The 23,222-nt window shown below is 37.0% G+C and overlaps 2 protein-coding genes and 1 non-coding gene across 3 annotated transcripts; 2 read left to right on the top strand and 1 right to left on the bottom strand.

Annotated features, from left to right (window-relative positions):
• Positions 1-4,566: 4,566 nt before the first annotated feature.
• LOC120015292 (PLASMODESMATA CALLOSE-BINDING PROTEIN 3-like) lies at positions 4,567-6,776 on the top strand. Its single transcript, XM_038867649.1, has 3 exons — positions 4,567-4,981; positions 5,078-5,111; positions 6,341-6,776. The coding sequence occupies exons 1-3, from the start codon at positions 4,660-4,662 to the stop codon at positions 6,579-6,581; spliced, it is 597 nt and encodes a 198-aa protein (XP_038723577.1). The 5' UTR covers positions 4,567-4,659; the 3' UTR covers positions 6,582-6,776.
• Positions 6,777-9,285: 2,509 nt separating this feature from the next.
• LOC120014188 lies at positions 9,286-18,422 on the bottom strand. Its single transcript, XM_038866108.1, has 6 exons — positions 18,337-18,422; positions 18,148-18,224; positions 17,743-17,815; positions 14,986-15,439; positions 12,890-14,847; positions 9,286-12,831 (listed from the first exon to the last, which is right to left on the bottom strand). Exons 1-6 carry the CDS (start codon positions 18,420-18,422, stop codon positions 10,158-10,160), a joined length of 5,322 nt encoding a protein of 1,773 aa, XP_038722036.1. The 3' UTR covers positions 9,286-10,157.
• LOC120015793 lies at positions 14,832-14,939 on the top strand. Its single transcript, XR_005471815.1, has one exon. It is a non-coding gene; the product is annotated as a small nucleolar RNA R71 (small nucleolar RNA).
• Positions 18,423-23,222: the final 4,800 nt, after the last annotated feature.

Genomic DNA, 23,222 nt, shown 5'->3' with positions numbered 1-23,222 from the left:
CTGCTTGTGTGTGGGAAAAGTTGTTTCCTAGTTGTGAGATTCATATTCAAAAGGAGATGCATACTCAGGCATGGATAGTCCATAATTTGAGTGGGAAGCTTACTTGTCATGACTCAAATAGTTGGGCTACTCTTTTTGTTATTACAGTGCGTTGGATATGGATGTGGAGAAATGAGAGGATTTTTCGTGGTAACTGTCCTCCATTGGCAGCTAAACTTGATCGAGTTAAGAGGTATCATGAAGAGGTTTTGAGATCCTTTAGTTTTCATTCTCAAGTGCATGGTAGCAGGGGGTATAAAGAATTGAAGCTTGTGGGATGGAGTCCTCCACCTACTAATTGGGTTACTTTGAATATAGATGGTTGTTGCAAAGGGCGGACTAGGCAAGCTGGAGGGGGAGGTTTGATTAGAGATTTTAGGGGAAGGTGGCAGGTGGACTATATGATATATATTGGGATTTGTGGTGTTGCTGCTACTGAACTTTGGGCAGTGCTCCAAGGTTTGAAAATTTCTTGGGAGGAAGGTTTTTGACATGTTGTCCTTGAGATGGACTCTCTTCTTGTTGCTTCATGGTTGCAAGGTGCGATAGCTCCTAATCCGGGTGTATTGAATCTGATTGATGAGTGCTATTTTCTCTTGTGTAAGAATTGGGAGGTTCGAGTTTGCCACATATATAGAAAGCGGAATCATTGTGCGGATTTTTTAGCGACTAGGGCTCTTGATTATGATCGAGGAGTTCGTGTTATTCGGGTTCCTCCTAGCGATATGGTGGAATTGATCAGGGATGATATCATTAGGGTCTCTCAGCTTAAACGAGTCTTGAGAATAATTGAGTAGTTTTGTGTTTGTTTTTTGTGGGTCTTCCCCCTCCTAGGCATGAAAAAAAAAATTAAACCAAGTCAGTCTTATTTGTCTAAAAAAATAACATATATCATCAACAATACAAAATTAAAAAAAAATTATTATCTTTCACAATGAAAAATTATTTGTTCATGAATATGGTCATAAAAATTCAACAAAAAATATCATAAAAAAAGATGCAGCATTACATTATTCCTATTGTTGTCTACTAACTTCTCATATCTACCACACCTAATTTTCCTCCTCCATAGTAGAAATAAGATATCCACAATAAACATATATTATATATTGAAAACATATAACAAATAACAAACATATAACATATATATATCAACAGGTCAAAATTAGCAGATCTCATAGGTTGAACCACTTTCGTTCGACCACCAATGAAGGCCGCAACCCACTAAATAGAAGCATCGGAGACCCCACCACCGCAAGCAATCACCATAGGAGTGTAACCCAGACTTAGGCGCACCATCCCTATTCATTGGCTAGCCGGAATAGCCACTGTAGGAGGAAGATCCCATTTAAGTGTCGAATGGTGAAGATGATGGTATTTCTGTCAATAAAATAAATGTTTATAACTTTTGATCTTTTATGCAGTATTGTTTTAATCTTTGTGGACCTTATGGAACAAAAATTATTTGATTGTCTATTGGAACAAAACTTTTAAGTGAGAGATTTATCTCTATTTTTTTATTATAAAATGTAATTTATTTCTTTTATAAAACAAAAAAAAAAAACTTTATTGATAGTAAAATTTTACAAAGTCTAACAAAGAAGCTAAAACTAAAAAGAAGTTGGGAAGTAGGAGAGATTATTTTTGTGCTAAAATGAGATGAGAGGATAATATTAGAGGCGAGTTACATCTCATTTCTGGATTGCGCCAAACATTAAATTGGACTATTTTAATTTAAAATAATTAAATCATCTTATTTATCCGACTTACTAAACAGAGCCTTTGTTGTGTGGAAACAGTTAAATGCACCGTTAGTTTTGTTAAATACTCCACCTTAAAATTTGTGTAACTTTTGGACAATAATACTCTTTTACAAAATGACTAAAAACCCAATTTTTAAGAAGGACTTGATGTTAAATACAATACTAAATTCTGTCGATCATCAAGTTCATTCGCAGTGGGGAATCTTTATCTACATATTTGAAACTTAAAACCCACCTATTAAAATCTTTATCCTCTTCAATTGATCATTCAACTCCTAAACCCGCTTGGTAGGAGGGTTGATCAGGTGCTTTTTCTGTATTGGATTATGGAAACTTCGAGAATGCTCAATCTGTATTGGGGGTGGTTTCTATGGTATCAGCGATAATTATTTTCTATGAAAGTGGAAATTTCCTTGATGCTTATGTCCTAGGCATTCATGTAAGTAAACTTGCAAAGAATGTTTCAGTACTCAATTAGAGCTATTCTTCTTGGGTTCATCAAAAACATGTGATTTCTTGCAAGTTCATTGAAGATGAAAAATGATCTAGGTTGAAAAGACACCTCTTTCTCTCAAGTTATGTTCTAACATCTTCTCTCTTTAATCAAAATAATTAAGGGTATAATAATAAATTTAGTGTAGTGTATTTATAAAAAACGCATATATTTTAAATTGATGTTGTGGTGTATTTAACGTGGTATTGTATTTAACAAAAACAACGGTGTATTTAACCATCCTCTTGTCGTCTACATGAATTCGTAGCCACTAAGTATCATCAATATAAGCTTCTCACCAACGAGAGGTGGATCTGTTGACAATCAACTAGGTTAGACATATGTATGTCCAATGTTCGATTCTAATGAGAAACGTATTTCTCAATGCTATTAAAAAAAATGGATGTTGCTTCTCAGAAATGCTCAAGTGAGACACACTCCATGTCTCATATCTACAACTTACAATTATAAGTTAGAGAATACCATGGCGCATATACTCTCTCTACTCGGCATGGCTACATTGACGTTGGGGGGTCCAACATCATAAACTGACGTTTTTGTAGTTATTTTGATTTCCATAAAACAAATGGAGCAGCAATTTTATAATATTGCCAATGTAAAACCACTCCACCTCTTCCATCTCCACAAAGACCAAAGCTACGAAATGAGTACTGTATGTGACTATTGGGCTACAAGGCCCGGAACATCAATTTAATGGGCCCGGAACATCCATTTTAAGTTCATATGGAAATCGAAGACATTATAAAATATTTATTGGAAAATGACATATTAATACCACTTTCAAAACTGTTGAAAGTCTAGGTTCAATCTAAAAAATTGTATCCCTCATAAGTTCTTTGTTATTTTTTATAATATTCAAATCATTTAAATTTTATATTATTCCTTTTTTGCCCTTTTTTCATAGATGATTAGATCTAATATGATTTCTCTCTTGTTACTTTTTTTATATGTTACATCTCTCTCTTATCTCATAGCAACTTTCTCGCTCGACTGCATCTCTCTCTCATCACAACAAACTTTCTCTCTCTACTGCATCTCTCTCTCATCACAATAACTTTTTATCTCCCACTGCATCTCTCTTTACTGCATCTCTCTCTTTATTACATCTTTCTCTCTCTCATCTCTTTTTATGGTTGTGGTTTTGGTCCAAATATGACTGGGCATAATGCATCTCTATGAGGGGAGTCCAATGATGATGGTGATGTTGCGAATTGTCGTCGAAATCGATCGGATCTGAAGTTTTTTCTAAATAGTAATATTGGCCGACCAATGTTACTGCTTTGAAATAGTAACACTGGCCGACCAATGTTACTGTTTTGAAATAGTAACATTGACCGACCAATGTTACTATTTTAAAACAGCCATATCCGATGGCCGTTTTGAGCCGTACTTGACTGGGCATTGTGTGCTTCAAAGAGGGGAGTCCAACTGTGATCGTGATATGATGAACCGTCGCCAAAATAGACCGGATTTAAAGTTTTTTCCAAATAGTAACATTGGTCGACCAATGTTACTGTTTTGAAATAGTAACATTGACCACCAATGTTACTGTTTTAAAACGGTCATATCCAATGGCCGTTTTGGGCCGTACTTGGCTGGGTATTGTGTGCTTCAATGAGGGGGGTCCAACTGTGATGGCGGTATGGCGAAGCACCACTGAAATCGATCGGATCTAAAGTTTTTTTCAAATAGTAACACTGGCCGACCAATATTATTGTTTTAAAATAGTAACATTTATCTAAAATTAAATAAATATGAATAAGAGTGAAATCTTTGCCAAACAATTGATGCAGTTTGATTCTTCAATTCGTAGTCCCTCGACTCTAGAGCCCACTTCTTCCCCAAACTACGAGTGAAAGGGAAAATGTAAAGATTATCATTAAAGCAGCCCAGGCGAGACTCACTATATCCATGTGAATTCTATCCCCTATCTCTATGAATATGAAGAAATAATTCCTTTATTAGTCACTAATAATAGTAGAATTATTGGCACAGAGTCAAAAAAGGATTTTGCTCAATACCATTGATGAATTGGTGGATAAGACAAGGATAAGAAAATAATTAGCATACTAATAATACCTTCAAGAGATAAAATTTTTTAGACTGGACTTAAATGTCCAAAAGTTTCATAAATGGTGTCACCCTGGAATTTTCCCTATATTTATTTAGCCATACATTCTATTCTATTCCATTCCACTCCAAAAGAAAAAGAAAAAGAGAAAAAGTGAAAAAAAGATAAGAGCCCCCACTCTTCATATTAGCTCTGGACTTTCTCTCTCTCATGCTTTTTAGCTGCAAAGCTCACAATCTCACTATAACAACTCACTGAGTGGGGTATCTTCCATGGCAGAGCAGCAGCAGCTAATGCTAGTAGTCTCCTCCTTGTTCATAGCCATCATTGGCAGTACATTAGTCTCATCGGCGGAGGGTAACTGGTGCGTGGCCAGAAGTGATGCTAGCTACCAGGCCCTGCAGACGGCGTTGGACTATGCTTGTTGGTCCGGGGCCGACTGCACTCCGATTCAGCCCAATGGGCTCTGCTATCTCCCCAACACCATCCAGGCCCACGCCTCTTATGCCTTCAACAGCTTCTTCCAGAGAAAGGCCATGGCTGCTGGCTCCTGTGACTTCTCTGGCACTGCCACTGTTGCCAAAACTGACCCCAGTCAGTCCTCTTCCTCTCTCTCTCTCTCTATTTCATATATTTGGTTTTGTTGATTTTGTTTTTGTTTGTTTATTTTTGGGTTGTTTTGGAGTGTAGGTTATGGATCTTGTGTATACCCATCTTCAGCAAGGTAGGCCTCTGTTCTTCACCACTCTCTGTCCTAGAAATTATTTTTTTTTTAAAAAAAGACAAACATGTTTTTATTTTTTATGTTAAAAATAGTTTCTTTCTTCATCTACAAGTAAATGGGCTCTTTTTAATCCTGTTCAACTTTGATAATTTATTGATAATAAGCAGCTAAAACCCAATGATTTAGTCCTAAAAGCACTTGCAATGATATTATTTTATCTGAGCCAATAAATATGTATGAGGTTTTGTGTTTTGCTGATATGGTTGTATTGGGTTTTGTGTTTTACTGATGTGGCTGTATTGGAAGATAGTGTTTTGGTGTAGTTTTATTGTGGACAATATGAAGAGAATGAGAATTTGTTGGCCTTCATGTCGGGTGGGAAGGAAAAATGTATAGGAATTTGTGTTTTGTTGATGTGGCTATATTGGGATATGTGTTTTGTTGATGTGACTGTATTGAGAGACGTGTTTGACCAACTTGTAGGGTGATGGTTAAGTGGGTGCATGACACGTGTCCCTTGGCTTCTTGGTCTCTTATTCTCTTCCCTCCCTGTTTGTTAGTTACGATTTTGTTTGACTGATTTTGATTTTAGTGTTCAAAAATGTTTGTTGTCTCTTTTCAACTCGGGTTTGAAAATGCTCAATTACTTGTGCTGTCTAGTCATGTGATTGCGATCGAACGGACATGATCGCCTAAAGATTAGTGCCACTTCATAGTTTTAAAAAATGCTCTAGTTCTATGTCCCTGTCATGAGACAATTTTTGTTCAGTCTGAATGGAACCCTTACGGTGTAAGATTTATGCTGGGAGCTTTGCCATTTTTTTCTAAAGCGAATAAGTGTTACATTCAATAAGCATTTGTTAGGATTAAAGAAGTTTCATAGTGGTGGTAAGGTCCGTGTAATGTAGATCTACGTAGTCCTACTCTCGCGTGGTGGCCGATTTTTTTACCTCAAATCTGTATGACATGTGAAATAGTCAAATATAATAAACACATTATTATTATTATTATTATTATTATTTTTGTCTTGTCTGATATTGGAATTCGGATAAGAACTAATAATTCTGGAAAAAGACTTCGAACCCATTCTTGGAACCATTTGTTTGTGTTTTTTTGTCACTTTCTCATTTGGTCGTAAGCGTAATTCTTTTTGGAAGCTCGGTGTTCAATTAGCTTGTGTTTTCATAATTCTTTCTAATTGCTTGATTCATGAATACATATAATAACAGTACGGCGGGAGGGATCGCTGCGCCGTCAACACCAACTACGGCTGCAAACAACCCAAATGTCCTAACACCACCAGGAACTACTACTCCAATGTATGGCGGCGGCACTGCCGGAGGTTTCAATCCCGGAATGACCCCTCCATTGCCCCCTGACAATTCTAAAGCTCATACAGCGGCATTCATTGCCAAACCATTCTTGATGCCCATTTCATTTTTATTTTTACTACTTCTCTCATTTTACTGAGTAGAAAGCCTTAACACAGTTTTGTTAGAAGACCACCAAAGCTATCTGGGGACAGCAAATCATCTGTACTAAAGTTGTGTCATCTCTTCTAGAGTCAAAAAGGGATTGGAAGTTTCAATTTGGGTGGAATTTGTTCAGTTGGAAGAGTACTCTGCAAGATCTCTGTTTTAGTCCAACTTTTGTAGATCCAGATGACCCAACAATACAAGTTAAGATGCTGGTGGTGACCCAGGAATTTATTCCTTTTAAGCTCCATTGAAGCCCTTTTTTCAATTTCTTTGAATTGATCATCAACTTTATGAATTATACCAGTGAACTAGATTAAAAAAGGTTAAAGCCCAATATTCTGATTAAATACAAGTGGTCACATGTGATGTAATAATTCTCGCAAGTGCACAAGAGTCTACGAATAGTACAATGTATGCAAGTACGAGGTCGATCCCACGGAGACTAGTTAATCTAATTTATGTACCTAACGTGATGAATGATTGAGATTTGGGGAAAAAAGAAGAATGATTGATGTAATAAAATAAAATAAAAACAAAGAAATAAAATTCAGATTTTGTGATACCAATATGAGAAGAACACTAGGGCAATGATTTCACCTAGTAATCCTATCACAAGCATTAAATTAACAAACACACAATTATGGTTCCGATTCAAGGGTTGATTCTTTCTTAAATATGTTGGTTCGTTCGTTCGCGGTGCCAACAAATATTATTAACAATGGATTAATCCTGTTCGGTTCGCAGTTTTTAACCCAAGGCTAACAACTCATTACGATCTAAAGAACTATAACAACCAATCAATCCCCTAAACCTTGTTCATGGCAGTCGACAATTGATTTCCTTAATTTCAGTTCCACTAAAACACGTGAATTCGGTTCGTTCCTTAGTCCTAGCTAGATGAATCTAATTGAGCATTCAATTGGTGATCAAGCAATCAAACAAACAATAGACTATAAGCATGGTAATTAAAAACATGAATCCTTGAACCAAAATTATGCATCCATTAAATTGAAATACTTGCAATATTCATACTAGGCTACATCAAGCCCTAGCAAAGAGGTTTAGTTACAACTCATCTTCAAAGTATCAAAAAGAAATTTAAGAAGAGAAATCATGGAAAAGAAATCTAAGAAGAGAAATCATGGAAAAGAGTTGAAGAAAATCCCCTTGATTTGTTGGAGTTGTTGTTGGGTAGGAAACCTTCAGATCCTTGAATCCCTATGAAAGCTTGGTGAGAAGGAGCTTTGTAGCCTCAAAACCCAGGAAAAGAGTTCAGAGTTTCCTCAACTCGGCCGCCCTCTTTTATATCCTTAAAAGTCCCAGAAAAACCTAATTTTGGTGTATTTCGGAAAGCTGCTACGTCAACCTCCGCTCGAGCGGTGATGGCTGCTCGAGCGGTCAAAGATGTAGCTTCTGTGGCAGCAGCTACCTTCAGCTCCGCTCGATCTCTGTGGGGCGCTTGAGCGGAATACTAGGCCGCTTGAGCGGTCATTTGTGCTCGAGCGGCCATTAGTGCTCCAGTGGTCCTATATATGATTCCAATTGCAATTTACTCCTCTCTTTGATCCGTATCTTTGCTCCAACTCCTCCTACCATAAAAATACAAGGAACATGAATAATATCAATCTAATTCCATAAAGAATTACCGAGAACATAATGCACTTAAGCACAAAAATGTGGTAAAATATATGTACATCAAATACCCCCACACTTAGCTTTTGCTCGTCCTCGAGTAAAACAAAATTAAAATAAAAAAAACTAACTCACTTTCGCAGGAATCGCGGTGGCACTCAGCATGTGACACAAGCCTTTAAACCCCTAGGTGTCCCTAGTGGACGAGTTATAGTCTCGTGAGGGTTTACCAGAACGGTACCCACAAACATTTAAAATAGTCCTTCCAATCTCGCTCAAGCACCAAAAATGTCTTATAAACTGGCCATTAGCTAAAGAATATCACAAAGAATCATGCTCAAATATATATGTATAGAATTAGGCCAACATCAACACAACATATCTCAATTGAAATAGTGCACATTCAAACTCAATTTCAACTTCTCACCAGGAATACTCTCAAGATTCACTCAATTTAGTGGGAGTAAAGTGTTTGCACTCAATTAATCTCATGAAAATAGTCCTACCATATGCTTGCTTGTCCACCCATTCTACACTATTAAAAACATGTAACTTCATGAATCAAGAGGTCTTTATTCAAGGTTGTAATGGGGTCAAAGGTGAAGGTAAAGAGAAAAAGTGGTATAGGAAATCACAAAATTTCTAAAGAACTAGTAAAGCACACAAAAATTAGGGCATATCTCATCTTGTCGGCCCAATCTTCATTCTCAATATTCAATACTCCACCAATTTTTCAGAACTTCAAGATTTCTTGAATTATGCACATAAACTTCTTTTTTTTTTTCTTTTTTTTTTCTTTTTCGACTCATTAATACACATGTGTTCCACATCACATTTATTCTCAACCAAATAACATCCCAAAACAAATAAGAACTCCCCCACACTTAATTCTTTTCATTATCAAACTCAACATACTTGAACACCATCAACACTTGAAAAATCTCATGGTATGCTCTACTAATCCCTTAGAATAAGGTAAATAATTGTTTTTCGGGTTAAAGGGTCTAGTAGATAAGTTTCATGAATAAAAAGGCTTATTTAGGCTCAAAGGGCTTTCTAGTGAATAAATACACTAGGATATAGGCAATTTGGCTATAATGGTATCATCCTAATGCCTCAATCATATTCATGTTATCACATGTATCAATATAGTCTCAAAAAGGTTTAAAGCAAGTTCTAGAGAAACATGTAATCATGAGAGCACACAAGAAAGAAATTGGATTGATATGCATAATGTATCAATCATATAGGCACAAAACTCACAAGGGTAATTATGCAAGTCTACATCAAGTCCAAATATGCTTCTTTCTCAATCAACATATCATGTTAACATCGGCCCATGAAAATTGTAATTCAAGCTCAATTCTCATGAAAATTCTATTTACTAACAAACTAATTTTAGACCTAAACAATTTATGTCTCATCATCGCATTGGAAGGAACTAATTTTTTTTTTTCTTCAAAACAAGCTATTCTCACCCCCACACTTGAATTATGCAATGTCCTCAGTGCATGGAATAATGTGAAAAATAACGCGAAGACAAAGTACTGAGTTAGAGCGATACAACCTGACTGCGAAAACATTCGGGAAGTAATTACTGCGTAGAATTCTGCACTGCACAGCTGTTGTAAAATCATCAATTTCTCCTTCATCTGAGCTCGGATTCACGAACCGTAAACTTATGCAGAAACTAGACATCCGTATCTTTCTGCACATATATGGCAAACATTCTGGTTCGTCCTGAGTTGCTCCAGAAAATTGTTTCAATCCAGCACTTTGGCACAACTTTTTCTTTTTGCATTTGATGCACAAATAGCAATTCAATTCAGTGTGGGATGAATTAAAATAATATACAATAAAAGGAACGAATTTACCGGGTGGGTTGCCTCCCACCAAGCGCCTTATTTAATGTCTTGGCAAGACGAAACTTCTTTGACTATGGTGTTAGATTTGGGACTTGATCAACTACGACACCAATGTCAACATCTGTGAGAGAGTCAGTTAAAAATGGCTTCACTCGTTGCCCATTCACCTTGAACGTGCTACCATCTCTCGGATTCCGAATTTCCACCGCACCATAAGGAAAAACTTTCATGACCTCAAATGGTCCCGTCCATCTAGAATTTAATTTACCCGGAAACAAACGAAATCGAGAATTATATAATAAAACACGCATACCTTCGGTAAGTTCTTTTGGCTGAATCAATTTGTCATGTGCTGCCTTAGTGCGTTCCTTGTAGAGCTTTGCATTTTCATAAGCTTCAAGACGGAGCTCCTCTAACTCGTTGAGTTGTAACTTTCTTTCTGCACCTGCAGCTTGTATATCAAAATTTAATTTCTTTATAGCCCAATACGCCCGGTGCTCGAGTTCCATAGGCAAGTGACATGCTTTTCCAAACACAAGACGATAAGGACTCATACCAATCGGTGTTTTAAAAGCTGTCCGATATGCCCACAAAGCATCATTAAGCTTAATAGCCCAATCTTTCCTAGTGGAGTTGACAGTTTTCTCCAAAATTCGTTTGATCTCCCTATTGCTAACTTCCACTTGACCCGATGTTTGAGGATGGTATGGGGTGGCTATTTTGTGAGTGATGTTGTATTTTTTTAACAAGGCTTCAAAAGGCTTATTGCAAAAATGACTACCACCATCACTAATAATGGCCCTAGGGGTTCCAAATCTAGTAAAAATCATATCCTTAAGGAATGTAAGAACAACCCTATGGTCATTGGTCCTAGTAGCTAGGGCTTCAACCCATTTAGAGACGTAATCCACTGCTACAAGGATATAAGTGTAGCCATAAGAAGGGGGAAACGGGCCCATAAAATCAATACCCCACACATCAAACATCTCAACCACAAGAATGCTATTCAAAGGCATTTCATTCCTTCTACCAATATTTCCCGACCTTTGACAACTATTACATCTAGCACAAAAGTGGAATGCATCTTTAAAAAGCGTAGGCCAGAAAAAACCTGATTGGAGCACTTTTAAAGCTGTTTTCTTAGCTCCAAAGTGTCCACCACAAGCAAGATCATGTGCATGTCGTAGAATGTTCTCTTGTTCTTCTTCAGGAACGCACCGGCGAATGATTTGGTCGGGTCCATGCTTGAACAAATAAGGATCCTCCCAATAATAGTGCTTGACCGATGCCAAAAATCTCTTCTTTTCCTGAAAAGTTAGTCCTTCTTGAAGTACGCCACAAGCAAGATAATTAACAAAATCAGCATACCATGGCTCCTTTGAATGGACAATCAAGAGTTGTTCATCCGGAAAAGTCTCATTGATCGGCACCTGATTCTCTTGACAAAATCCTTCTTCCACAATGCGTGATAGGTGATCGGCCACCACATTCTCACTACCCTTTTTATCTTTGATCTCCAAGTCGAACTCTTGAAGTAAGAGGATCCACCGAATCAACCTAGGCTTGGCATCTTTCTTATTCAACAAATACTTTAAAGCCGCATGGTCAGTATAAACAATTACTTTGGAACCAACTAGATAAGCACGAAATTTTTCCAAAGCAAATACCACTGCCAACAACTCTTTTTCTGTGGTGGAGTAATTCAGTTGTGCGTCATTCAAAGTACGACTAGCATAATAAATAACATGGGACGCCTTACCATCCTTTTGACCAAGAACCGCACCAACCGCATAATCAGATGCATCACACATAAGCTCAAATGGTAACGACCAATTGGGAGTAGAAATAATAGGAGACGAGGTCAATGCATGTTTCAACACATTAAAAGCTGCCAAGCACTCTTTGTCAAAATCAAAAACTGCATCTTTAGCCAATAAATCGCAAAGAGGTTTGGTGATCTTAGAAAAATCTTTGATGAAACGTCTATAAAAACCCGCATGTCCTAAAAAACTTCTAACACCTTTAACAGAAGTAGGGGAAGGTAAATTTTTTATCAAGTCAATTTTTGCTTTGTCTACCTCAATCCCCTCGTGAGACACTACATGTCCTAGCACGATACCCCTCCTAACCATGAAATGACATTTTTCCCAATTCAAAATTAAATTCGTCGCTTGACATCGTTTCAAAACTAGAGCTAAATTTTCAAGGCATGCATCAAAAGAAGATCCAAAAACTGAAAAATCATCCATGAATACCTCAATTATTCGCTCCACCATGTCGGAAAAAATTGCCATCATGCAACGTTGGAAAGTAGCGGGGGCATTGCACAATCCGAAGGGCATCCTTCTATAAGCGAATGTACCGAATGGGCATGTGAAGGTGGTCTTTTCTTGATCCTCAGGTGCAATCGGAATTTGATTATAACCTGAAAACCCATCAAGAAAACAATAGTGAGAATGACCCGATAAGCGTTCAAGCATTTGATCAATGAAAGGGAGAGGAAAGTGATCCTTTCTAGTGGCGGTATTCAACTTCCGATAGTCAATGCACACTCTCCATCCGGTAGTCATCCTTGTAGGAATGAGTTCATCATCCTTGTTCTTTACCACCGTGATACCGGATTTCTTTGGCACTACTTGAACTGGACTTACCCACTTGCTATCCGAAATTGGATAGATCACCCCCACATCGAGCAATTTGAGGACTTCAGCTCTCACCACTTCCTTCATGTTTGGATTGAGTCTTCTTTTGTGATTCTCGTGATGGTCTTACCTCATCCTCCATTAAAATTCTATGCATGCACAAGGTGGGGCTAAGGCCTTTGATATCAGCAATAGTCCATCCCAAAGCCGTTTGATGATGTTTAAGCACTTGAATGAGACTCTTCTCCTCTTCCTTAGTCAAATCCGTAGCAATAATTACCGGAAGAGTCTCATCTTTACCTATGTATGCATACTTGAGATGTTGTGGCAATGGTTTTAATTCCAACTTTGGTGGAGAGATGATAGATGGTTCGAGCTTTGTCTTATTCATCACCAATGGCTCAATTGGAGGCGTGTACCTTGGTTGATATGGTTTGGTGTGCTCTAAGACCGCTCCAACACTTTCAATTGCTTCTTCTTCACTAGGTGATCCTATCAAAACCTGTTCAAGATCCGTAATTTCATTATGCACAAAGGTAGATGTAATCAACGTATCTATTAGATCAATAGAGAAACACGTATCAAGTGAAGTAGAAGGAAAAGAGAGAGCTTCAAACACTTTAAGTTCCACAGTTTCTCCCAAAACGGTCATTGTCAAGGTACCGTCCTTCACTCGGATGCATGTGTCTGCAGTTGCCATGAATGGCCGACCAAGAAGTATAGGTGCATCATGTCCATTCATCCCACTTTCTTCCGTATCTAAAATTATGAAATCTGCAGGAAGAATGAGTTTATCTACTTGAACCAAAATATCTTCTACAATACCTTTAGGATACCTCACAGAACGATCGGCAAGCTCAAGACGAACTGTAGTCTTCTTCATTCCTTGGATTCCAAGTTCCTTGTAAACCGAGAATGGCATTAAGTTGATGCTTGCTCCAAGATCTAGCATCGCATGTCCATGTCGCTTGCTGCCAATGGTGATGGGTATATCAAAGCTACCTGGATCAGATAACTTAGGTGGAAGGTCCCTTTGAAGAATTGCACTCACGTTCTTATTCAACTTGACTCCTTCGTTAGGTGCAAACTTTAGCTTATGAGTCTTCAAACTCTTCAAGAATTTCCCATATGTCGGAATCTGTTCTATCACATCAAGCAAGGGCAAGTTAATTTGAACTTTACTCAACACATCATAAATTTCTTTGAAATACTTATCCTGCTTGTTTTGCTTAAGACGACCCGGGAATGGAATAGGTGGCATGTAAGGATTGACTTCCTTATGGAGAACACTCGTATTGCCTTCCTTAGAATGGGTGGCAGGTGGAGTAGGCTCAGATTTTTCAACATCTTGTTGAACATCTTCTTGTTCTTTTTCACCTACATCCACAACGTCATTAATGTCATCAACACCATTATTAATAACCTTACCACGTCGAAGATGAATGGCCTTGGCTTGTTCATTGTTCTTCGGATTGACAACAGTTTGACTAGGAAATTTTCCAGCTTCCCTTTGGCTTAATGCCTCAGCGATTTGACCAACTTGAGCCTCCAACTTTTGTTGACTAATAGCCAATTGCCGCACCATGTCCTCCAATGTGGTGGTTGGTGGATTGGCTTGGTTCTGGGTATTCTTCCATGAAAAATTTGGATGTGCTCGAAAACCTGGGTTATAAGAGTTGGAGTATGGGTCAAACCTTGGATTCCGGTTATAAGAGTTCATCATGCTTGCCTGTTCTTGTACAAACTCCGGAAAATCCACTCCTTGAGGGCATGTAATGGTGGCATGGCCAGGAACATGACATATGGCACATATCTCTTGTTGAATTGTATGCCCATTCATTGCTAGAAGCATGTCCAACTTACTAGCAATGGCGTCAACCTGCGATCTTGGTGCAAAAGTGTCAGAATTATTAAGTTCATAAACACCAGCTCGCTTACCTCGCGTCTCTGAATGTTGGGTCTCAACTGCTAGATTATCAAACAAAGTTTGACATTCTGTTGGAGTCTTATTCCTGATAGATCCCCCTGCATAATTATTCACTGCAGCCTTACTAGGAACTGTCAGTGCTTTATAAAATATGCGCATCAACACTAATGAAGGCAAAGCATGATGGGGACACTGAGTTAACAAATTATTAAATCTCTCCCACGCTTCAGAAAACGACTCATCAAGTTGTTGTTCAAATTGCATGATCTTATCCCTAAGAGCATCAGTTTTCTGAGTTGAGAAAAATTTTTCTAAAAATTTATTTTGTACCTCAGTCCATGTCGTCAGTGAACCCGGTCTCAAACTGTTGAGCCATGTTCTTGCTTTGTCCTTCATAGAGTAGGGGAAGATCTTCAACCTCAAGTGCTCCTTAGTAACTCCCGTAGACAAAGACATGCTAGAAACCATATTAAAAATTTCACGAATATGACTAAGTGGATCCTCCGAACTTAGACCATGAAAAGAAGGCATCATGTTAAAGTGTATAGTCTTAAGCTCGTAGTTCCTAGCTGCCGTCGGAAGTACGATGCAAGATGGGGATTCTGGAATAGTGGGGATGTCAAGATCACCCATCGTTTCAGCTGGAACTATTGCTGCCATCTTCTTGTCTTCGGTTGAGGATTCTTCGTTACTTTCACCTTGATTCTTATTCCTCAACAAACTTTCAATGTCGTCTATGTAAGGTTGTAGCTCTCCTTTCAAAGAGCGTCTACCTTGCATAAACCTGAGAAATTAAAATAAAAAAAATTAAGTACACAATTGAACTAAACTAGTCCCCGGCAACGGCGCCAAAAACTTGATGTAATAATTCTCGCAAGTGCACAAGAGTCTACGAATAGTACAATGTATGCAAGTACGAGGTCGATCCCACGGAGACTAGTTAATCTAATTTATGTACCTAACGTGATGAATGATTGAGATTTGGGGAAAAAAGAAGAATGATTGATGTAATAAAATAAAATAAAAACAAAGAAATAAAATTCAGATTTTGTGATACCAATATGAGAAGAACACTAGGGCAATGATTTAACCTAGTAATCCTATCACAAGCATTCAATTAACAAACACACAATTATGGTTCCGATTCAAGGGTTGATTCTTTCTTAAATATGTTGGTTCGTTCGTTCGCGGTGCCAACAAATATTATTAACAATGGATTAATCCTGTTCGGTTCGCAGTTTTTAACCCAAGGCTAACAACTCATTACGATCTAAAGAACTATAACAACCAATCAATCCCCTAAACCTTGTTCATGGCAGTCGACAATTGATTTCCTTAATTTCAGTTCAACTAAAACACGTGAATTCGGTTCGTTCCTTAGTCCTAGCTAGATGAATCTAATTGAGCATTCAATTGGTGATCAAGCAATCAAACAAACAATAGACTATAAGCATGGTAATTAAAAACATGAATCCTTGAACCAAAATTATGCATCCATTAAATTGAAATACTTGCAATATTCATACTAGGCTACATCAAGCCCTAGCAAAGAGGTTTAGTTACAACTCATCTTCAAAGTATCAAAAAGAAATTTAAGAAGAGAAATCATGGAAAAGAAATCTAAGAAGAGAAATCATGGAAAAGAGTTGAAGAAAATCCCCTTGATTTGTTGGAGTTGTTGTTGGGTAGGAAACCTTCAGATCCTTGAATCCCTATGAAAGCTTGGTGAGAAGGAGCTTTGTAGCCTCAAAACCCAGGAAAAGAGTTCAGAGTTTCCTCAACTCGGCCGCCCTCTTTTATATCCTTAAAAGTCCCAGAAAAACCTAATTTTGGTGTATTTCGGAAAGCTGCTACGTCAACCTCCGCTCGAGCGGTGATGGCTGCTCGAGCGGTCAAAGATGTAGCTTCTGTGGCAGCAGCTACCTTCAGCTCCGCTCGATCTCTGTGGGGCGCTTGAGCGGAATACTAGGCCGCTTGAGCGGTCATTTGTGCTCGAGCGGCCATTAGTGCTCCAGTGGTCCTATATATGATTCCAATTGCAATTTACTCCTCTCTTTGATCCGTATCTTTGCTCCAACTCCTCCTACCATAAAAATACAAGGAACATGAATAATATCAATCTAATTCCATAAAGAATTACCGAGAACATAATGCACTTAAGCACAAAAATGTGGTAAAATATATGTACATCAACAGGGAATGAGAAAATCATACTGAATTACCTACAATCAGGGAATGAGAGGACTCCAATTCCTTGCTCCAATTTCGACTCCAATTCTCTCTCAAAAATCAAGTTAAATAATGTGAAAATGACATATTAGATTTTTTTTGATAAACAGACATATAATATATTATATTTTTAAAGTTAGAAATTAGTATTTATAGTTTAAGGTTTAATTTTTAGTATTTAGGATTTAGAATTTAGTTTTACAAATTTTTTTTCCTCCAAAATCTATTATATTTTAACATTATGAAAGACCAAAAATACTCAATCACATATTTTAATTCATGATTTAACATATTTTTAGTAAGAGAGTTGTAGTCGAAATTGGAGCCCGAAATTGAAGCTTCTATCCCGCTATCAGGTGACCAAATACCAAACAGAATGACAGATCCTTGATTGTCTGATTTCGATCTTTGCGCATGTTTTTAGAAGTGAAAATTGGGCCCTAATTTTCCTTTTTTTTTTCTTTGCATTGAGCCCCAACCCAATAGCATTAGAATATGCTGAAAAAGATGGTGGTTAATGCAAGAAGACACAATACACCCATCCAAGAATAACCCCACCTAAGAATATGATTCATCTCATGTGGCAACTCATCACATATTCTAATAAGAATATGATTCATCTCATGTGGCAACTCATCACTTATTCTAATAAGTCATTATGAGGGGGCTTTGAGCAATAAGAGACATGGCATCTTCAAAATGTTCCCATCACAATAGCCATATTTCTACCTTCTAGTTTCGTACTCAACACATGAGTGTCAGTTGAGTTACTCGTGCTTCCTAACACTATTGTCTACTTTGTTTTTAAATCCACTTCTTCAAGTGGATGAAATAACTTGCTAGGCAACCACTTGCGACCATATAATATAATTGAACATGTTAAACTTCACAAGCTTGTGGTAGTACCAGCTAGAGAAGAATAAATCATTCCCTGTTTCAAATTTCATGAACCTTGAGAAGAATCAAATTACCAATCAGAACAGAGCAACTCCAGTTTACTGGCTAAAATATTAGTAGTAACAAAAAGTTTTTTTTTTTTTTTTTTTTTTATCTCAATAACCATCTCTTCATTGCATCTTGACAGTGTAATTCGTCTCAATAAATAAATTTAAGGAAAAAAAACTGAATCACTTAAACAAAGGAAAACCTTCATCATTTAATTTGGGCAAAACCATATTTTATGCCCTCGAAGTTGCACGGGTTTCTCGTTTTTGTTATTGAAGTTTAAAATTTGCCCCAAATATCCTTAAAGTTTCAAAAAACAAGTGTTTTCTGTCCCGAAATCAATTTTCCGATCATTCATCACCGAAAGTTGGTTAGATGGCAACCGGAGATCCAAGCTGGCAATTACATCTCATTATTATAATAATAAAATTTTACATGTCATTTTCTTTTAAAAAATAAAAAAATTACCCAAAATAAAAGCCCTAGAAACGTGAGAATCCTTAACACTCCATATTCTTCTCTTTGTTATAGTCCGCTACTGGTTCTTCGTCATTCATCCACGGCAGCTTCATCGGAGTATACGGTAGCTTCATCGAAGTTCATCTTTGGTAATACCCATTATCGTTATTTCTATTCCTTTTAGTTTCTTTGGTAGAACTCCAAATTTGCTGAATACGAGATGGTGAGGATCACAGACATTGAGGAGCTTGAAGAAGCTCCTCTTGCTGATGAGGGTAATGTCGGACATTTCCTTGAACAGCAACACGATCTTAGTTGTGGTGTTGGAGAACTCTTTAATAAGCCTTCTGACTCTAGTGATGCTAATTTTGACATTGGAGAAGTTCCAACTGAAGAGGTTGATGATGAGATAGAAGGAGATAGGTTCATTGATGTAGGTATTGAGGTTGAGGCTGAGACAATATTTCATAGCATTTCGAGTGATGAAGATGGAAATGAGGAGGTATTCGATCCCATCATTGACTCAGTTAGAGGATTGAGTGATATGGAATGGGATGAAGAGGATTTGGAAAGCTTACCTAGTGAGGATGAGAATGATGTTGATGTAATGCAAAAAGATGAATCTTTTCCCACTTTTAAGCCTCTTAAAGACATGTCAACTTTCAAATGGGAAATTGGCATGGTGTTTACTTGTAGGGAACAATTTGTGGAAGCTGTGGGCACATATGCAGTATATTGTAAAGTGGGATAAGTTGGATCATAAGTGTATGTGTTTGTGTGGTCTACATACACATGCACATACCCATATTCCACTCCAATCCATCCCATCTCTTTGTATTCATCTTCATCTTCCAGTAACTTCAAACCATGACAGAATGGTTTCCAGGGCTTGGAATACAGAAGGGCAACATTGACAAAATCGACACCTAAACTTTTCATCCACCAACTCATCTCAGAACCACCCCAATCCTCCATTCTAACACCCATACATGTATGATTTTTCCCCCTATGTATTCCCAATTCTGAAAATCCAAATACCCTCCTAGATGAACAATCATCTTAAACTTATGATCAACATTCATCTTGGATTGAAAATCGAAAATACCAAATGGAGATCCGAACTTACCTCACTCAATCCATCACGCTAACAGGAAGAAGAACGGCAAGCTTCAAAGTGGATAAGCCAGCGTCAAGAACGACGATGCAGATAAACTAGAGCTGCAGAATTCTTCTAAACTAGGGTTATAAAATCAGGGCTTTATTTTTGGTAATTTTTTTATTTTTTAAAAGAAAATGACATGAAAAATTTTATTATTATAATAATGAGATGTAATTGCCAGCTTGGATCTCTGATTGCCAGCTAATCAACTTCCAGTGATGAATGGCCAGAAAATTGATTTCAGGACAGAAAACACTTGTTTTTTGATACTTTAAGGATAGTTGGCGTAAATTTTAAACTTCAAAGATAGAAACGAGAAACCCATGCAACTTCGAGGGCATAAAGTATGGTTTTACCGATTTAATTTGCCTTCAAGATCTACCAAAAATGGAATCGCGACTGAAATTTGTAAAGGAAGAAAATAAATCTTCTCCGTAATCACCTGGTAACCCTATAACCCTACATAACAAAAAAGCATATACGAAGATCAGATATGCTGAAGAAAAAGATGCATCGTTATAAAAGGTAAAGAAAGGGTGTTTTATAACTAATCTAAAACAAAATAACAAAGCATTACAGATGCACAAACCTGGACCCGTTTCAGAAGAACCTTTGCATTAGCATCGCGACTGAAATGATCACGAACAGGCTGCAAGAAACATAAAAAATATGATTAGCTAACAAAATACATAATATTGGAAGGATAACATGTTCCATCAAATTACCCAACCATGTTTCACCAAATAAAAGTCATCCCTGTAAATCAAGGACCTCTAATCTGGACCGCATTTGGTTTGAGAATGTACTTCGACTTTTTGAGGTGAGAAGATACCAAACCTTGAGGTGAACTTGTGATGTATTCAGGTGGTTTCATGGCCAAGAGAAAATCTTGGGTACAGTAAGTTGATTCCAATCAGATATGGCTATGATGCCACTATCTTGGGTTGTAATGTTGATTCTTCCCCATTCAAGAAAGGAAAAAAAAAACACTCAATGGATCTCCATAACATTTCCGACGTTCAATTGTTTAGATTAGCACACAATTAATATTAAAGTAATTTGATAAGCTTCATTTCTAACACAACATCCATGAATCTAAATTTTTTTGAATGCAAAGAAGACTTTTATAGGTCTGAGATTTTGTACAGCAATTGATTACTCCATGATTAGTCATATAAGGGTATAAGAAATGCTTACTTGCAAAATCCAGCTCAAAGCATCTGACAAAGCAGGTTTCAGGTCATAAGGATGTAATTCACCCTTTTCATAGTCAGCAACAAGTTCTTCATAGCTGTTGTAGGTCCTGAGTAGATGCAAGATCACATAAACTCATTAGATTATTCATGTTCATAGCACCAATGTATGGGCATTGTCAGAACTGATGGCACATGAAGAAAAATGATTAGAAATACTTAAAACTACATCAAGTCTTGAGAGTTTAGGTAAGTGAATGAGATCGAAAAATTGCACATAATGGCCGACTCTATCCAAGAGAAAAGGAGAAAGATATATAGTAGAGGCACCTAATTTAGTTTTCAGAATTCAACACAACTCACTTGTTTCCACCATTTTCTACCCCACGCTCCACGCTGAATTCATTAAACCATGGAAAGATGATATATTTGATATACTCCAGACAAGGATTTCCTTCAACAATGTACGGGGGATAGTATGCTTTGTTTATCTTCCGATTTACTTCTACCTGTGACATCAATTAAAAGAAGAATCACAGTTATAGCATTCAAAACACGATATCAATTACGAAATTTTGCAAACAAAAATTCCCTGGCGCAAAACAACTATATACCTCCTTATCTTCCATGTAGATGGAGGAGGATGGGTCACTTTTTGACATCTTTTCTTGCCCTTGCTTTAATCCTGGTAGCATGTCTGCATTCACAATAAACAAGTCCGTAAAGGTTTCCATAAAGAAAATACAGAATTCACAATGGATTTTCAACAAATTAGCATGAAGTATTGAACCATACGATGTGATAAGATTATAAGCTTGTTTTTTCTCTTTACGTCATCACAGTACTCTCTTGCAAGTTGCAAGTACATTAACTTTTCTTTGATCCATGCCCAACTGGCATATATCAGCCTGTAGGTCAAATCAATTCAATGATGAGTACACTATAACAACATCATATATATACTACAAAAGCACATAAAAAAGAACATAAAAGACTAAAATACATTCACGGGCTATATATAATGGGCAACATAGAATTTCATCCATTGCAAGCGGTCAATCAATTTTCCTGCAAAGCCTTTAATAGTTTTATAACGAAGTCACAAACGGTACCATTACATGATTGACTTGGGAAACAATGAATATCTTGTATTTTCTCCATGCCGTCTAACCAATATAAATGTAAATTCGGGATTAGCATGATATGCCTGTTGGACAGGAATTTTATTCTAGGGTATAAATAACACTATCTATTCCATTTACAACAGATCCAAGTTGTACTGTGATCTCAGTGATTGCTTCGTGCAATTTAACTGGGTCATGAGTACTTGCTTGTCTGCCCCATGACATATATCGAACACCTTGTATGGCATACTTTGAAACCATAAGTTGCCTTTTGTAGTCTTGAACTTTGTCGGTTGCTTCTTTAAGTCTCCTTTTGGTTTCCCTCAAAGCTTCTTGTAGAGATTCGATGGTTTTCTGGGGATCGTCCTCGTATACGTCTTCCCTTATAGGGGAGAGGTTGAATCTGGGATCATTTCCACCTTCATCTTCTTTAGAAGTAGAACCTTCATCAGTTCTAGACCTTTTTGCAGGTGGAGAGTTAGGTGTATCCATCCTTGAAGATTTCTTGAGAAAGATATTGGTTTCTACTGATTCTTACTTTTGAATATTTATACAAATGGAATATGAAGGAAGTGTTGGAGCAAGACTTACTGTCTAGGTCAACATTGTGTTTTTGATGATTGTGTATGATTGTATACTAAAATGTGTGTGAGCATGCTTGACTTGAACATATCCTAAAATGCTAGAAAACATGCTTAAATGGTTATTTGGTTAATTGTTTAATATCTTAATTGTGCATATACACTTAAATGAAGGCTTATGCATAGCTCTATGTGAATTTGATATCTATATATTTTTGAGATAGTGCTGGAAATTTAGTTTTGAAAACAAACATACATGGACTAAGTTAGGGCATTAATCTTCTAATGATCATAATTTATCTTAACCAACTTAGATCAAAATGACTTGAAATTTGAACCACATGCACATAAAAGTCTAATATATGCTCTAGGACTATAATCATGATAAATTAAGTGCATCACATATACATTTGGTCATATGCTTAAATTCCGCCAAAACTAGGTTTTACCTAATTTTGTGCATATGTGTTCTTTGTGAACGTGGTGAACCAAATGAACTCCGATTTAAATGAAATTTCGTGTGCATCTTAGTTTTATCACTATGAACATATTTGACCTAGTAAAGTTCAAGAGAAAATGTCATTTACACTGAGTTTGCAAAATGACATTGAATTTACACTTAGAATTTATCGGTTTCACTATTAGTGACTTATTTGCTTGGTTGAGTGACCAAACGATTTCCGATTGTTATGAAATTTTATATGGACATTTTAATATATATAAAATGATTTATCATGCAGTAATATGAATTTTCTGGGTTGTTTTTCTAATGTAATTAACCTATGCGCTCTATATGAAGCTCTTTGAGCTTACATGCAATTGGGGAGTTCTACCTCCTATTTCTTTGTAGGTTAATCATCATGAGGATGTTATATCA

The sequence above is a fragment of the Tripterygium wilfordii genome, chromosome 14 (genome assembly GCF_013401445.1).
Source record: "Tripterygium wilfordii isolate XIE 37 chromosome 14, ASM1340144v1, whole genome shotgun sequence".
Taxonomy (NCBI): Eukaryota; Viridiplantae; Streptophyta; class Magnoliopsida; order Celastrales; family Celastraceae; genus Tripterygium; species Tripterygium wilfordii.
The sequence above is the reverse complement of the archived record's forward strand: the minus strand, read 5'-3'. Positions and strand labels throughout refer to the sequence as shown.

Coding starts and splice junctions, on each gene's coding strand:
- LOC120015292 (XM_038867649.1), top strand. CDS start 4,660: ATGGCAGAGCAGCAGCAGCTAATGCTAGTAGTCTCCTCCTTGTTCATA. Junction 4,982..5,077: donor TGTTGCCAAAACTGACCCCA/GTCAGTCCTCTT, acceptor TTTGGAGTGTAG/GTTATGGATCTTGTGTATAC. Junction 5,112..6,340: donor GTATACCCATCTTCAGCAAG/GTAGGCCTCTGT, acceptor ATATAATAACAG/TACGGCGGGAGGGATCGCTG.
- LOC120014188 (XM_038866108.1), bottom strand. CDS start 18,422: ATGAAGCTACCGTATACTCCGATGAAGCTGCCGTGGATGAATGACGAA. Junction 18,225..18,336: donor AACAAAGAGAAGAATATGGA/GTGTTAAGGATT, acceptor TGTAATTGCCAG/CTTGGATCTCCGGTTGCCAT. Junction 14,848..14,985: donor CACTGACGACATGGACTGAG/GTACAAAATAAA, acceptor TTGTTAACTCAG/TGTCCCCATCATGCTTTGCC.